A 16967-nucleotide genomic window follows, 5' to 3' on the forward strand; every position below is an offset into this window, starting at 1 on the left:
CTGTGAAGTCACAGAGGCCTGAAAATGGAAATTCCAGTGATCTGGAGCTGACTCCTTCACCTCTTCACAGACTCACAATCTGACTTAGGTGCTCCCTGAAGACAACATTACCTGATAATGGAGAAGAACTTCAACCCTGCCAGTACCATGAGGACAATGGGAAGTGACCAAAATGTTTGGTCTGTTTGTGCTAACAGAACGTTTCCATGGCTGCAGCAGGTCCCTGGAAGCTGGCTGTGCGTGGTGTGTGGGGATCGCTGGGCATGCAGAGCAGGATGGTGCAGCTTCAGGCCTTGGGAAGCATGCTCACAACTTCAAAGTGTGAAAGCAAACTCTTTAGGCTCATTATTTTCCAACAGATCCTTACTGACTAGAGGACAAAGAGCCCAGGTGTATTTGCATGATTGTAGACAGATACTTCACTCTCACAGACACCTGCTTAGACAGTGTGCGTATCAGTGCAGACACTTACACTTACTATTCTTTGAGTAAGCTCTTCTGATTACTTTGAATTGTTTTATGTTCATTGTTTACTCAATTATCTTGGTAATGTCACAGGGAAAAGGCAGAGATGTAACAGTAGAGAGGGCAGGAAGGAAAGGAAGGCCAAAGTCACTGCTGGGCTTGGGCTGGCTGCTCCTTCCTGCCTCCCTTTGCTGGGTCAAACCTTCCACTGAAACAAGCACTGGAATCTTCACGGTTTCTTCCTTGGTCTTTTCTTTTTTTTTCTTTTAGTATATTTTATTGATTATGCTATTACAGCTGTCCCATTTTCCCCCTTTACTCCCTTCCCCTCTGTGCACGCTCTCCCACCCACATCCCCCCCCTTTAGTTCATGTCCAGGTGTCATACTTGTAAGTTCTTGGCTTCTACATTTCCCACACTATACTTACCCTCCTCCTGTCTATTTTCTACCTACCATCTATGCTACTGATTCTCTGTACCTTTCCCCCTCTCCTCCTCCCACTCCCCCAATGCTAACCCTCCATGCGATCTCCATTTCTGTGGTTCTGTTCCTGTTCTAGTTGTTTGCTTAGTTTGTTTTTGTTTTAGGTGTGCTTGTTAATAATTGTGAGTTTGCTGTCATTTTACTGTACATGTTTTTTTTATCTTCGTTTTCCTAGATGAGTCCCTTTAAAATTTCATATAAGGGCTTGGTGATGATGAACTCCTTGAACTTGACCTTATCTGAGAAGCACTTTATCTGCCCTTCCATTCTAAATGATAGCTTTGCTGGAGAGAGCAATCTTGGATGTAGGTCCTTGCCTTTCATGACTTGGAATACTTCTTTCCAGCCCCTTCTTGCCTGTGAGGTCTCTTTTGAGAAATCTGCCCACAGTCTGATGGGAACTCCTTTGTAGGTGACTGTCTCATTTCCTCTTGCTGCTTCTAGGATTCTCTCCTTCATTTTAATCTTGGCTAATGTAATGACGATGTGCCTTGGTGTGTTCCTCTTTGGGTCCAACTTCTTTGGGACTCTCTAAGTTTCCTGGACTTCTTGAAAGTCTATTTCCTTAGCCAGAATGGGGAAGTTCTCCTTTATTATTTGTTCAAATAAGTTTTCCACTTGTTGCTCTTCCTCTTCTCCTTCTAGTACCCCTATAATTTGGATGTTGGAATGTTTAAAGATGTCCTGGAGGTTCCTAAGCCTCTCCTCATTTTTTTTTGAGTTCTTGTTTCTTCATTCTTTTCTGTTTGGTTGTTTCTTTCTTCCTTCTGGTCCACTCCATTGATTTGAGTCCCAGTTTCCTTCCCATCACTATTGGTTCCCTGTACATTTTCCTTTATTTCACTTAGAGTAGCCTTCATTTTTTCATCTAATTTGCAACCAAATTCAACCCATTCTGTGAGCATCCTAATTACCAGTGTTTTGAACTGTGCATACGATAGGTTGGCTATCTCTTCATTGTTTAGTTGTATTTGTTCTGGAGCTTTGATCTGTTCTTTTGTTTGGGCCACTTTTTTTTGTCTTGATGCACCTGTTACATAGTGAGGGGCAGACCCTTAGGTGTTCACTAGGGCAGGGCACCCTAGTTGCTGGGTTTTGACACTGTATGTGGAATCCGAGAGGGAACAATGGCACTTGCTCCATACTCTGCCAGATTTCATTCACTTCTAGTGCTTCCCCTAAGCAAATTGGGCCCTTCTGGTGCTAATTCTTGGATGGGTGGGCTTGTGTACATTCTAGGACCCTGTGGGTCTCTCCAATGAACTCTCCTATGAGGCTGGGACTTTCTCCAGGCACCTCAACCCCCACAGGTGTTTTCAATAGGTGTTTTGAGGCTTTATTTCCCTGTGCTTGGACCCTGGGTTGAGCGGTCTGTCTCGCTCCCCAGTTTCGCCTGGTTTATGTGCACGCGGAATGTGGGACCACCTGGCCTGCCAGCTGCCTTGCGCACTGCACCCCTCTGCAATCCACTGCCTTGCTGGGTCCACCTGCTGCTGCCTTGTGCACCCAGGGTCCGCCAGCTGCCCTGCTGCGAGCCCTCTCCGTGTGGCTCCACAACTATGCCCTTCTTACTGGTCTGGATGAATGTGTCTACATTAACTCATTGGTTGTTGGACTTCTATACAGTTCACTTTTCTGTCAGTACTGGTTGTTTTTTGTTTTTAAATTGTTGTTGTCCTTCATCTTGTCTATGCCTCCATCTTGGCTGGAAGTCCCCTTGGTCTTTTCTTTATGCCTCTGCGGTTCTGGGATTTATAATAAGAAATCTTATTTGGTCTGTGCTCACTGTTCCTGGCATGGAGCCCCTAAAGCCCATGTAATTTCTCATATTAGAGCCATGAAGGCATCTTTGGTTATAACACTTGGGTTTTGTCTTCAGTTCCAGGAATGACTTTAGAGCGATTGAGACGAGGCCGGTGTCTTTTGGAAAGCCCCTAGAGAACTGCAGAACAGGGTGGGTGGTCAGGGGAACCAAAGGCGTGATTAGAGGCTTGGTGCATTTTGTCTCAAGGCTTTATATACCGCTTATGTCTGTTCTGTCCAATATAGTAGCCATATGGCTATCTAAATGAAAAGTAGCAAAATAAAAAATTCAAAATTTCAGTTACACTTGCCATATTCTATGTGCTCAAGAGTCCATGTGGCCAGTGACCAGACTAGACAGCATAGATATAGAACGTTTCCATCATTTCATGAAGTTCGGGTAGTACAGATCTCGTCACTGACAACCTCAAATCTGTCTTTCCAGCTCTGAGTTCCCTTTGAACTCCCAATTTGCTATACAATTGCTTGCTTGACCTTGCTGCCTGTACACCTCGTGGACATCTTAACATGATTCAAAACAGAGCTCATTTGTTGTTTTCCAAATGTTTAATAATCCTGTCCAGCACCACATAGAAAAGTGCTGTGAAATTTTAATATGCTGTGATGGTTAATTTTCTGTGTCAACTTGGCTAGCCCACAGTATCCAGATACTTGGCCACACATTATTCTAGAAGTTTCTGTGAAGGTATTTTTAAACTCATAAGAACAGATACAACACTTCGTCTTAGCCCAAAGGCTGAGATGCAATCTGTGAAGGTATTTTTAAAATGAGATTAATGTTTACAATAGTAGACTTCAGGTAGAGCAAAATACCCTCCATACTGTGGGTAGGCCTCATTTCATTAGTTCATGGTCTTAATAAAAAAAAGATGGATCTCTCCCTAAGGGAATTCTGGCAGCAGACTGCCTTCAGACTTGAATTGTAGCATCAGTTCTTTCCTGTGTCTCCAGACTGCCAACCTGTCCTGCACATTTTGAATTTCTCTGTCTCCGCAATTACGTGAGGCAATTCATAAACAGAATTCTGTCTCTCTCTACACTCCTATTGGCTCTGCCAACAGGAATAATTTCTCTGGAGAACCCTAACACACACTATAAAAAATTAAATCCCTTTGTTCAGTTACTCTCACCATCAGTGCCATAACCATTCTTTGGACTATTTATTTTAATGTAGAATAGTCAAAATAGACCTTTTAAAGATATCTACCTATTCCTTCTCCATCTCAGAAAATGGTCCTGTCAAGCTGGACACCTGGAGTCACTGCTGACTCTTTCCTCTGACCGTCCCCTACAACCACTCAGTCACTAAGTCTAGCTGACTCTATTTCTAAAACATATTTCGAGTATCTTTCTATACACATTGCTACTGAGACAGGGTAGCAAGAAGACAGGAAAATTCCTTTGCCAGTGGACTAGGGAAACTGAGATGACAGCTGAACACAGTGGCCAAGCAATTCACAGTCAGGTGCAAAGAGTCACTGGGGGAAGGTCCCTGAGTGCCTGGCAGGGGGCAAAACCAGGAAAATGAGGACCTCAGCCCCGGGGTAACGTTTCCTCCCCAGGCCTCTCCTCCCTGGAGACAACATCTAGGCATCAGCTGTGTTTCAGCTCCATGCCCAGAAAAGCAGCAAAACCAGGTGGGCAATACCAGAACCTATGCAATAACTAATGACCCCCTGCCCTGGCACTGACCAATAAGTGGAGACCAGGACCCTAAGAGGTCCCACCTGAAAAACTGATGAATGTTCTGCCGAGACCCTCCCCTGAGATCTCCCCTAAAATTCCCACGAGAGAGAAATAAAAGCCTCGTGACAAAGAACCCAGCATGCCTGTGTTCTCTATGGGGAGCAGCGGTGCCATCTCACTTCCCTTTTCCTTCCCCCACTTCTTTCTTCACAGGCACACCTGTCTGTCTCTCATACTCTAGAACAATGGGCAGCAGCAGTTCAACCAGGGCTGACCCCCTGAAGCTGTCCCCAGGGCCCCATTTCTCTGACTCCCAGTGAGCTCAGGCAGCCCAGCCTGGACTCTCCTGTTGCTTCTTCCACCCTAGGTCCTTCCTTGTTTCACCGTGCTTGGCTTTAATAACTGTACCCTCATAGTCACCTAGACTCATGTTGTGAAATCTTTCCTACATGAAGTCAAGAGCCCACACACTACAGCGGGCCATGGATAGACCTGCTGTAAAACTACCACCCCAGCTAATGGGTAAAGCTGGAGAAAACAAGTTCTCATGGTGACCACTGCAAGCAGCTGCCCAACTGGTAGCTTCTGTTTCAATCTTGTTTTCTTTCCAATTCACTTTGTTTCACAAAACTGCCAGAGATCTTTAAAAAACAGGAACAGTGTCTCTTCATAGACTGGACTCCTTCAACAACTTCCCATAGTGCCTGGAGCGAAATGCTAACTTCTACCAGCAAAGTCACACCCAGGAGCCCTGAAGAGTCTAGCCCACCTACACCTCGCTCGCCCTCATGCACCTGGGGCAGCTGGCCTGCTCTGTACCAAGGTGTCTCCTTGTTCTGTGCTTCTCAGCCCTGGAAAGCTCCCCTTAGCTCTAAGCACTGCTGGGCCATTCAGTTCTTTCTTTAGACTCAGCTGAAGTCACGTCTCCTCAGGAAGACCTCCTCAGGCTCCTCATCTGAATCATCCTGCCACTGTTCACCATTACTGCACTGTCTCATGGCCCTCTCACGGTTTGTACCTGTGTTTATTATGTTCCTTACAGATTTCCCACTTGCTGATTATCTGTCTCATGAGGATGGATAATACATCTGCATTGCTCCCTGTTGTCTGTATTACTGCTCATGAGGTTCAGTGGGAAATGCATGTTGGATGAATGAGTGCAGACACCATCAGGTGTTTTCTGAAGCACACTGTGCAACAGGATTCTGTAGGGTGTTCCAGGTTGGTGTTTTGACAACTGAGCCCGCAGGCTGCATCTGGCATGCAGCCTGTTATTATAAATCAAGTTATTGCAATGCAGCCTGCCCATACTGTCCATGACTACTTGGGTGTTCCAATGGTAGACCTGAGCCATGACAGAGTCCCACAGACCCACAGAGACTACCATTTTATCCTTAACAGGACAGGTCTGCCAACTCCTGTTGCAGGTACTTGAAAAAGAAGGCTTGGTGGATGTGATTGATCTATGCCAGGGCAGATGGGGACATACAGGGTCTGTAATGAAGGACCTGAAGCCCTGACTGCACTAACGAGCACAGCCAATCTCTAAAAGCATGTCAGAAAGTACTTTTTCCCAAGTGTATTTGAGCAGGGAACTCTTTCGAGATATTTGTTGGTTCTTTGAAGACTTTGGAAAAAGGGGGCCAAAGTCTCCACACCATGAAGGTCAGATTCTGTAAGGACTTTCTCTGGAAAAGGAGCAACAGGAATTTCTCAGTGGCCATGTAAGCAGGTCTTCACTACATTCTCCTAGGTAACAAAGGTCTCTGTTGAGAAGTGACCCCGAGAAGCATTTACTGAGGGTGAGGCTCTGCAGTGCAGCCGCACACTCAGCTGTTACCCATACCTGGTGCCAACATCCTTGTTTCTACTTCTCATCTCTAACTCCTACCCCACCGGGACGAGTTCTGGAGGACACCCAGGGTGACGGGCAGAGACTCACTTTCTCCTGGCTGTTCAGCTCCTGGTACGGGATGTGCGCGGGCAGGTAGGTATGGAGGAGAGCACAGAAGGCCAAGCCGTCACTCCAGCTGCTGCTGAAATTGGTAATATCAATGTTCTGTGGGAGGGAAAGCAGCGTTAATTATCCACTATGCACAGTAACAAAATAGAAATGAGACCGTGGGAAAATGGGTATCCATCTTTGGGCTTGCTGTAACACAAGACAGGAAACTACTCAAGTCTGCAGGGAGTACATTTAATTTTGGAACCAGGAACAGCCTGGTGTTGCCCAAATCTTAAAAAAAAGGCTTTAGACCTCGAAACACTACGGAATTTCTGTCTGGTATATTAAGGGCTCTGGGAACCTTATTCTCAAATTAACTCACCTGATAAGTTCTGTCTAGCATTTCCCAGCCTTATTTGACCAATGAAGACTCATCATCACTATCATCATAACTACCATCATCATCTGGTATAACTCTGATCAACTATAGCTGGACCAAGACAAAACAAAATGGTCATGAAGACCTACGGGGCCATTCTCATGGCTTGCCCCTTGACCTCCCTCTTCTGTCCACAGTGTGAAGGAGGAAACCCTGCTGGCACCCCTAATACTGGGGTCATGAGGGTCACTGGGGGAGAGGAGCTGCCCCTCTGGGACAGGCAGGAACACTGGAAGCTACTTGGTAAACCATGAGGAAGAAAACCACATCCAACTTTATATGGCAGCCCATGGAGACGGTGGTTCCTTCCAGTGCCTGGGGCTCCTAGCGGGTCTAAGTGTACTTCCCGCTCTCACATCCACACACCTGCCCCTCCTGCTTCTTCCTCCCTGACTAGGCTTATTCCAGTAGGAGTTTCTTCTCTGCTTCACAGAGCTCATCCCAAATGAAATGTTGGTTCCAAAGCCCACTAACTCTTTAATGCTCAGGCAGGGTGCCATCGTGGCTGCATAAATGCACTGACACCGTCTGGGGAGGTCTGGGTGGGGCCTGCAGAAGTGGCACCCACTTAAGGCTGAGTCAGAGCCCCTCTGGTCTGGTCAGAGGACATGGGAAAGTATGGGGCTCCTTCTGTGCTCTCTCTACAGCCACTGGGCACTGGGAGGCAGTGAGGCCTTCCTCCTCCTCCAGACACCCCACTCTGGGAAGCAGGAAGCTGGCAAAGCCAGCCAAGGTGCAGAGAGGTGGTGAACAGCCTGTCCTTTCTGGAGGAGTGCACAGTGACTGCTTCTCCCTCCTTGTGCCCAAGCCACATGCAACACTCCTTGGTGTAATCCTCACCGCCCTGAAAAGAGGGGGAGGTATCTGTACCAGAAGCCACAGGGGGAAGCGTGAAGAGGAGCAGGGCATACGGTTCAGCTGCAAGGGGGTGGAGAGGAGGTGTTACAGAATTCCCTAAGTGTGTGTGTAAACTGCAGATGCAAATGTGAACTAAGAAATGTGATATAATGTGTTTCCTGTGAGGTTTTCTGAGGGGTTTAGAAGCAAATGGCCTCTAATCTTATATGAGCTTTTTATCTAGACTCTGTAAGCATCAGTTTGAGCTATTATGGCCCAGAAAGATGAAGTAAGTCAAAAACTTCAGTTTATGGTAAAGAAACTGAGCCCAGAGGGGGTGGTGCTGCACGTCGCACAAACTGTTCACCTGAAAAACGAACATGCCAAGAAGCCAGGCTCCATGGGCCTTAGGGTCTTTTCTATTAAACCTCTTCTCACTTTCACCCGGGTTCAAGATGATCCTATGGACCCAGAACCTTCCCAAAGCACCTGCTTCCAGTAATGTGCCCTATTCTCTAATCTGCTGCAACCACATTTACCCAGGGAAGGCTACCTGGCAGGGAGAGACACACAACTATAACAACATCTCTTCATACAGTTTTCATGACTCAAGCACAACCAAATTTTAAGAGTTGCTAAGCATCTGTGTTACATAAAAATTTGAGAATGACCTCGTTGGAAGGGGCCTGGCTCAGTTTCAGAGTGAATGTGTAAGAGCTGGGCTTCCTGATACGCTGATCATCTGGAATTTGGGCTTCAAAAGTCTCTTTTGGTCCAACAGCTCTTTGATGAGGCCTAGAGGCTACTTTAGAAATGGGTAACACTTTGATTTTCTAGTTTCTGAAGAGGTTTCTATGTTTAACAAAGAAGAGGAAGTATCAGGTAGGGGCTACAACATGCCCAGTTCGCTTGCAGTCCCGAGCACTGGAACCAGACGCTGTGGACAGCAGAGTCTGGGTTGGGGGTGCGGGAAGCAGGCCAGGCTGCCTGAGGCAATTGGCACCACTGCTCTTGAGACCAAACCCATCCAGACCTGTGGTGCCATGATTTTTGGGAAGGAGAGCCAGACTTTATTTCTGGTTACCATTCATGGTGACCACTGGGCACCTGCATAGACAGGCCCGGCCCCAACCAGACAGCATTCTTCTGAAAGGCAACTCAGGCACAGGTAATGCCACGCCCAAGAGAAAGGCTACACTTTAGAGAGAAAGCCAAATGCTCCAGGGTCAAGATCAAGGTCCCTTAAGTAACTCTCCCTTAAATGGTGCTGGTAGTATAGGAAGTGACATTTGTTGAGCATCAATGCTGTGCCTTTGATATTGTGCGTTTTCTCATTTAATTCTCAGAACAACTGCACATAGAAGTGGCGTTGTACCTAGTTTGTGGGTGAGAAAGCTGAAACAAAAAGAAACTGGTAGTATGAGAGTTAGGATCAAGGTCCAGTACTGTCAGACTTGAAAAGTTTCCTTCCTTCCTTCTTTCTTTTCTCTCTTCCTCTTCCCCCTTGCCTTCATTCCTTCACAGATTTACACTTAAAGCTTACAGTGCTTGATAAATCTTTCTTTTTCTAAAATTGAAAACACTTTATACATGTACCTCTTGTACTATATAGGATACAAAACATTTTTTTTATCTGCACAATTTTCAGAAGGATTTTCAGAGGCCAAAAGGACCCCAAAGAGAGTCCAGTATTTTAGTTAACTGCTACTTAAGAACAGTTTTTGATCTGTAAGTATAAATGAGTAATAGGCTGAAATTATTCTGAGATATAAAATCTGGTGAGATGAAAGCCAGGGTTGAAAAGATCAATCAAAATGACCTACAAGCAGAGGAGGGCTCAGAAGAGCGCAGACAGCGCAGCACACTGGGAGGGACACACTGCAATGCAGACTCACATCTGGAGCGAGACCAAGCAAAGCTGCGTAAGAACAAAGAGACACCCCCAAGCTACCCCAGTCATCAAATCTAACATCTAGGGCAGGAAATACCTCTCTTCCATGGAACCTGCATTCAGGTTACTTTGAATTGTTTGGACACTGGCAGAGATGGAAGGCAGCCAGCTATAATTTGTAATAATATAGTTATTCCAAGAAATCAAATAAAATATTTACCAAATAAATATTGCTATCAAATAAAAAATTTACCCTTCTTACTTCTGAGTGAAACAATCCCAATTCTAGTTCCCTGGGTGCCATTTGAAAATGTCCATAATCCTATTTGAACATGGGAGTATCAGTAATTCCCAATGCAACACAGCTGGCTGAACAACTGAAATGTGTGTATATTTATGATACCTCACATAAGATGATGAAGACCAACTCGTAAAGCACTGTACATGCCTCGGTGGTTGCTTTTGCTGCTATCATGGTAAAGGTGGTTTGTTACTGCTCACTAGGCTCCGTCCAGGAGCTGGGAGGTGGACTGGAGCAAATGAGGAGCTGGGGAGGCAGCAGTTTTACATTGCTTGTGTTTTTCGCACGAGCCAGAAAGGGGATTAGTTGCTTCCTACTTTATCAGATCTTCGTCTCATATCAGTAGCAGATCCAGGGAAGATATGGGGAGCCAAGAATGGCAGAAGACAGCCTCACTGAGCAAGGGAGGGGGCTGCAAGTATTAAAGAAACCTGGGCTTCATCAGGTCCAGCAATTTTCCCAGAAGGTCCTGTAGACAGGGCCATATGGCAGTTCAAGGGTGTGGGCAGCAGCCCAGTGCTGTCCACCCACATGCTGGGAGGCTGGTTTCCCTGGAATGGAAAAGCATCCAGGTGGGGTGTGTGGGTACCAGTGATGTGGGCTATGATCCAGTCCTACTGAGACAGGATTGGAAGAAGACCCAGAAATTCCTTGGCCAGTGGACTAGGGAAACTGAGATGACAGCTGAACATAATGGCTGAGCAATTCACGACCAAGTGCGGACATCATCAGAGTGCAAGGTCCCCAGGGTCTGGAAGGGGCAAAACTGAGAAAACAAGGACCTCAGCCCAAGGGTAACCTCCCCTCCCCAGGCCTCTCCTCCCTGGAGATAACATCTAGGCCTCAGTTGTGTTTAAGCTCCAGGCCCAGAAAATCAGCAAAACCAGGTGGGCAATGCCAGGACCAGCTGCCATGACTGAAGACTGCCTGCCCAGTCACTGACCCATCAGTGGAGACCAGGACCCTAAAAGGACACACCTGGAGAAATGATGAATGTTCTACTGAAACTGTCCCCTGAGACCTCCCCTACGATTCCTGCATGCAAGGGGATAAAGCCTCAAGACAAGGGAGTCAGTGTGTGTGCTCCTTCTGGGGAGCGGCCAGCGCCATGCCATTCCCTTTCCCTTCTTCTCCAGCACCTGCTCCCCTTAAACCCCCAGACTTCTTTGTTTACAGGCACGTATCTCCTAAACTCTAAGGCAATGGGCACTAGTGGCTTGTCCCAAGCTGATCCCCTGAACCTGTCCCCAAGGCCCCCTTTTCTCCAGCTTCCCAGGGAGCTCAGCCAGCCCTGTCTGGGCTCCCCTGTTGCTTCTTCTATGCTAAGCCCTTCTTTGTTTCACTGTCCCCAGCTTTAATAACTGTTTCCTCATAGTCACCTGGACTCGTGCTGTGAAGTCTTTCCTACACGAAGTTAAGAACCCACACGCTACAGCAGACCCACTCCCAGCCCAGCCCCTGTCCAGTAACAATAGCACAATGACCAGAGGTAGAAGGAACCATGGCAGAATGGTGCTCACATGCTCATGTGTGGGGTCATCTCACTGAGTTGGTGGGCAACAGTCCTTCCACGTTCATAGTTACAGCCTCTGACTCAGGACAAAAACGAAGGAGAGAAACACAACCCTCCAAGGGTGTTATACGTATCCTCCTTTTCCTACTTATCGTTCAACTGAATCTTAGGAGTTCATCAAAGGAATAACTTAGAGGAAAGTGAAATATGGCCAACAAAGCATTCTACAGGACATGTCCTCAATTATTTCCCTGAATAAAACTGACCAGGATCATTGTTATCCTGGACTGGAGGTTCACACCAAGAAGGGAGCAGGAGGAGGATTCCAGGTGCTGACAATACTGTGTTTCTAGACCCGGGCACTGACAGTAGGGGTCTATTCACTCTTTGAAATTTCACTGAGCAGCACACTTGCATGTTGAAGGAAAGAAACAGGGAGAAGGGGAGAAAGAAAGAAGGAGGGACGAAGGAAGAAAGGAAAGAGAGGGGGAAGGGTGGGGAGAAAGCAGAAAAGGAGACACAGACAGACAGACTGATAGACCCTGATCATGTCAAGGGACTGAACTGTAGCTGTTAAAAAGAGTGAGAACGTTATGGAATTCACGTACAAGATTTCCTTGGAAGAAAAAGCAGAGGGACAGTGAAAAGAAACTTGCTGATTATTTTCCCGAGGGGGATGGTGGTTATTCACTGAACTTTAACTTTCTCTAGGATATAAATACTTCAGAGATATTTCTGAGCGAGAGAACATTCTGGGGGAAGAAAGTCTTAGAAATAAAAAAAAGATAACATTCCAGGCATCTCCAAACTAGGTTAAGTCTCTAGGAACACTTAGAAGAAAATTTTGTAAGAAAGAATTTTGTCCTCCTTGGTGAAGAAGTCATTTAACACAAGCGAATACCTTAGAGAGTCCACGGGAAGCTAAAAGCCCCAATTCTAGTGAGTATCTAAGAATATTCTCTTGGAAAGGTTGAGACTGGAGACAAATAAAGCTCTAAGGGGTGAATGCAGAGGCAGCACTCTTAACTAAGACTGTGGGACAGAGCAAAGCAAAACCCAACCACCCAAAATGTTTGCTTCTAGAAGGTCCATTTCATTTGCCTTTGTTGGCTAGAAACACCTACATCTGGTGATGTAGGTGTTAAGCGCTGGGGAGAGAGCTGCAGGGTGCACACTGAATTGCATCCTGTGCTGCACGGCGCAAAGGCCTCTGCTGGACTCTGCAACAGTCTGACCTGGTTCCCACCACCTCTTCCATTCCTCTGAGGCTTGCTGGGTTACTCCATCAGATTTCTATGAACAGGTAGACTTTGTGTGCACTTGAACGCAAAAGTTTTTTTAAAAGTTAAAAAGAAAGAAGCAAAGCTTCTGGGAAGAAGGCAGGAGACTACTTAGAAAATGTAGTCCATTCACTCCCTGGGAAGTAGCTGTCATGGACACAGTGTGACCTAAACATGCTCACTCCCAGGACCTCTGGGGCTTTTCTTGATAGCTCTTTATAGTCACTGCTGTGGAAACAGACCCAGTTTTTTATTTGGGGGTAATATAACAATTTAAAGATCAAAGAGGATAAAATCAGCTCATTCTTCATTAAGGTTCAGCATGTGCAGGGAGAATCCTGGAAGGACCAAACTTACTTTGATACGGTGAGAAAAAATACAGAGCACATGCACATATAAACGTGTTCACTTAGAATCTTAGCTAATGCTGTCTACACTCCCTTCTCTGGACATAAATTCAGTGCTCATTCCGTGCCCAGGGCAACCATCTGCACTACCCAATTTCAGTATCTGCAACCTGATTTCAGACTATCTGGTAAACTTTGAACAGTGCAGCCCCACATACAGCCAGCAAACCTTTAACCATGGACTTGCAGAGACCCACCTGTGGACCATGGCCCCCGCCCCGCACTGCTTCCTCCTTCCTGACACCCCGTCCCACAGCCTGCCACTGTGGTCATACCTCCTCTGCTCAGTGGACAGCTGGGCTCAGACTAAACTCCAGGTCCCTGTACTGTGATACACATACTGTTCCCAAGCAGAGAGCTGGTGATCAGGGGGACCACCTTGTAGGCTTCCCTTCTGTCAAAGATTACTCCTGTGCTACCAGTTATTTAGAGATAACTTCCAGATGGATAAATTTAAAAACTGAAGTTAAACATGATCAGAAGAAAATATAAATAAATAGGTTTAAAATCTTGAGAAAATAAAACCATCTCAGGCATAAAATGCAAAAATCATTACAAAAGGATTGAGAAAATCAACCACATAAAGCTAAATTTCTGTATGACAAAAAAAATTTAAAGTAATATATACGTATATATGGCAAATTACTAATACCCGGAATGTATTTCTACAACCAATAAGAAAAGGAACAACTCAAGTGAAAGCTGCCCAGGGAATGAACCAGTGCTGCCCTGCAGTGGAAATACAAGTAGCTGGAAACATAAAAAGGTGTTCGGTCTCACCAGAAACAAAACAAAACAAAAGCTCAACAGTTTGGCAAAAATTTAAAAGATTGTTAATTCAGAGAGTTAATGAAAATGTGGGGAAATACCTATTCTTATATTGGCTGGTGGAAACATAAATTTGTATAAGCTTTTAGGAAGACAAGTTGGTGCATTTTTTTTTAAATGAAAACACAATTTGACCAAACAATTTCACATCTGGGTATCCTGACTAGAGGAAACGATCATATATCTGCCCAAAGACATACCTATAAGAATGTTTACTTGGTCCTGGCCAAGTGGCTCAGTTGGTTGGAGCATCATCCCCATATGCCAAAGCTGAGGTTTCAATCCCCAGTCAGGGAACATACAAGAATCAACCAATGGCCCTCACTGGTGTGGCTCAGTGGATTGAGCCAGGGCCTGCAAACCAAAGGATCGTGGTTCGACTGCCAGTCGGGGCACATGCCTGGGTTGCAGGCCAGTTCCTAGCAGGGGGCACATGAGAGGCAACCACACACTGATGTTTCTCTCCCTCTCTTCTTACCTTCCCCTCTAAAGATAAATAAATAAAATTTAAAACCTTAAAAATAAACACATAAATAATAAAAATAAAAATAATCAACCAATGAATGCATAAATGGAATAAGTCAATGTTTCTCTCTCTCAAATCTGTAAATTTTAAAAAAGTATATCTAAAAAAAGAATGTTTATTGTAGCATCACTGGTCAGAATGGAGAACTAAAAACATCTTACTTGTCTACTAATTAAACTATGTAAACCTTTTGGGGGTGTAATTTCCATTTAAAAAATATCTGTAACTCAGTTTTCCAATCTGTAAATCTTATGAAGCTCATGGAAAAACTGATGTTCTGGTTGCTGATGAGTTTGCTATATGTATATGTTCTACTTACTTGATACTTTTCACTTGATATTGGATAAATATCAACCTAGAAGGTTGGTCCTGTTCTTTTCCACATTATCACCAACTAAGTGGAGGCAATCTGGGTGGGATGAAGAATGACAATGGACAGACTCAGAACAGAAAAAGACTTCAGTAGGCCAGAAACAAGGACCCAGTTATGTGAGATGACACTTCACTTATTTCCTCTTCATCTTCTTTTTGGGTATATTTTCCAATTTTTCCACAATGACCATGTATTACTTTTACCATTAGGAAAAATAATACACTACTAAAAATATTAATGACATCACATATTTTTCTATAATGAGTAAATAAGAACCTTAATAATTGTATGTTTTTATTTTGGACTAGATCCTGGAGTAATGCCTTCTTGGATATTTTTTCCCCAAAAAATTTCTGAGGAAGAAGAGTGAAGACTTGGTTATAGATGAGGGAAAAAATTGCAATTAAGAAGGCACTAGAGCCCTCCCCAGCGTGGCTCAGTTGGCTGGAGTGTCATCCTGTAACTGAAAGGTTGCAGGTTTGATTCATGGTCAGGGCACCACATGCCTAGGTTACGAGTCTGATCCCTAGACTCGGTGCAGTCGTGTGTGATCCCTGGTCTGGGAGCCTATGGGAGGCAACGAGATTATGCTTCTTTCTTCCACTGGTGTTTCTCTCCCTCCTTTCCTCTCTCTCTAAAACCAATGAGAAAAAAAAGAATGTGCTAGGAGGTCAGGCAAGAACTCTTAACATTTTTTTCCTTGTGTGATAGATTAAAGATAGCTAGAGATTCTCTGAAATCTTCCAGCTGAGAGGTAGAATCTAAGTCTCCTCTTGAATCTGAGCTGGCTGTAATAATTTGCATGAAGGTAGAGGTAGTAACTTGGGTTTCCCAAGGCTAAGTCCTGGGAAACTTTAAGTATCTTCCCAGAGCTCCTGAAACCCACTCTCTGGGAAACTTGAGGCTCCTGACGTGTGTGGGAGTCCATGCTAGCCAAGGGCAGAGGCTTTCTGAAAAGAGACTGGCCAGACCGACTGGTCCAGCTTCTAGCCATGTGAGGCTCTGGACATGGTGGAGAAGCGAGAAGGAGTCAGGCCTCAACTGCAGGCATGTGAACAAAACAGACAGGGCTATAGTTTGATACACAGCTACAGTTAACTTCTGAGGCAAGCTACTTCACTTCCACTTTACTTCTTTTTTTTTCTTTTTTTTAATATTAAATTTTATTTAGTTACTTTTCAAGTACTTTTTTTTTTAATCTATTTCTCCCCCCCCCCCCCGCCAGGTCTCCCCCCTCCCTCCCATTCCCCCCCCCCCCCAGTCCTCATCTCTGTGTCTTTCATACTTGTTCCTCAAAAACCCTCCCCCCTTTTCCCCTTAAGTTCCCTTCCCTCTCCCTCTGGTCGCTGCCCACTTGTTCTCTATTTCAGTGTCTTTGTTTTTATTCTGTTTGCTTGTTTGTTTTATTCTTTAGCTTCCTGTCAACGGTGAGATCATATGGTATTTGTCCTTTAATGCCTGGCCTATTTCACTCAGCATAATGCTTTCCAGTTCCATCCATGTTGTTGCAAAAGGTAGTAGCTCCTTCTTTCTCTCTGCTGCATAGAATTCCATTGTGTATATGTACCACAATTTTTTGATCCATTCGTTTACTGATGGGCACCTAGGTTGCTTCCAACTCTTGGCTATTGTAAATTGTGCTGCTATGAACATTGTGGTGCATAGGTTCTTTGAAATTGATGTTTTAGGATTCTTGGGGTATAATCCTAACAGTGGAATTGCTGGGTCAAAAGGCAGGTCGATTTTTATTTTTCTGAGAAAATTCCATACTGTTTTCCATAATGGTTGTACCAGTCTGCAATCCCATCAACAGTGAACTAAGGTCCCCTTTTCCCCACACCCTCTCCAACATTTGTTGTTTGTTGCTTTGTCTATTATAGCCATCCTGACTGGTGTAAAGTGGTATCTCATTGTGGTTTTAATTTGCATCTCTCTGATAGCTAACGATATTGCTACGTGCAAAAAAAATGAAACTTGAGCACCAACTTACACCATACACCAAAATAAATTCAAGGTGGATAAAAGACTTAAATATAAGCCATGACACCATTAAAGTCCTAGAGGAGAACATTGGCAAGAAAATCTCAGATATTCCACGCAGCAACATTTTTACGGATATGTCCCCTAGAGCAAGGAATATAAAGGAAAGAATAAACAAATGGGATCTC

At 44.9% G+C, this 16967-nt stretch overlaps 1 protein-coding gene across 3 annotated transcripts in view; it reads right to left on the reverse strand.

Moving 5' to 3' along the window:
• Window positions 1-16967, reverse strand: part of SPECC1 (sperm antigen with calponin homology and coiled-coil domains 1) — a 258571-nt gene that overhangs the window by 15686 nt on the left and 225918 nt on the right. For all 3 annotated transcript variants that reach the window (XM_037166251.2, XM_037166269.2, XM_037166258.2), the window contains one exon: window positions 6402-6518. In XM_037166251.2, the coding sequence (XP_037022146.2) occupies window positions 6402-6518 (117 nt within the window). The remainder of the gene's footprint in view (window positions 1-6401; window positions 6519-16967) is intronic.

This window comes from Artibeus jamaicensis, unplaced genomic scaffold (genome assembly GCF_021234435.1).
Source record: "Artibeus jamaicensis isolate MK-2021 breed Jamaican fruit bat unplaced genomic scaffold, CSHL_Jam_final contig_419, whole genome shotgun sequence".
Taxonomy (NCBI): Eukaryota; Metazoa; Chordata; class Mammalia; order Chiroptera; family Phyllostomidae; genus Artibeus; species Artibeus jamaicensis.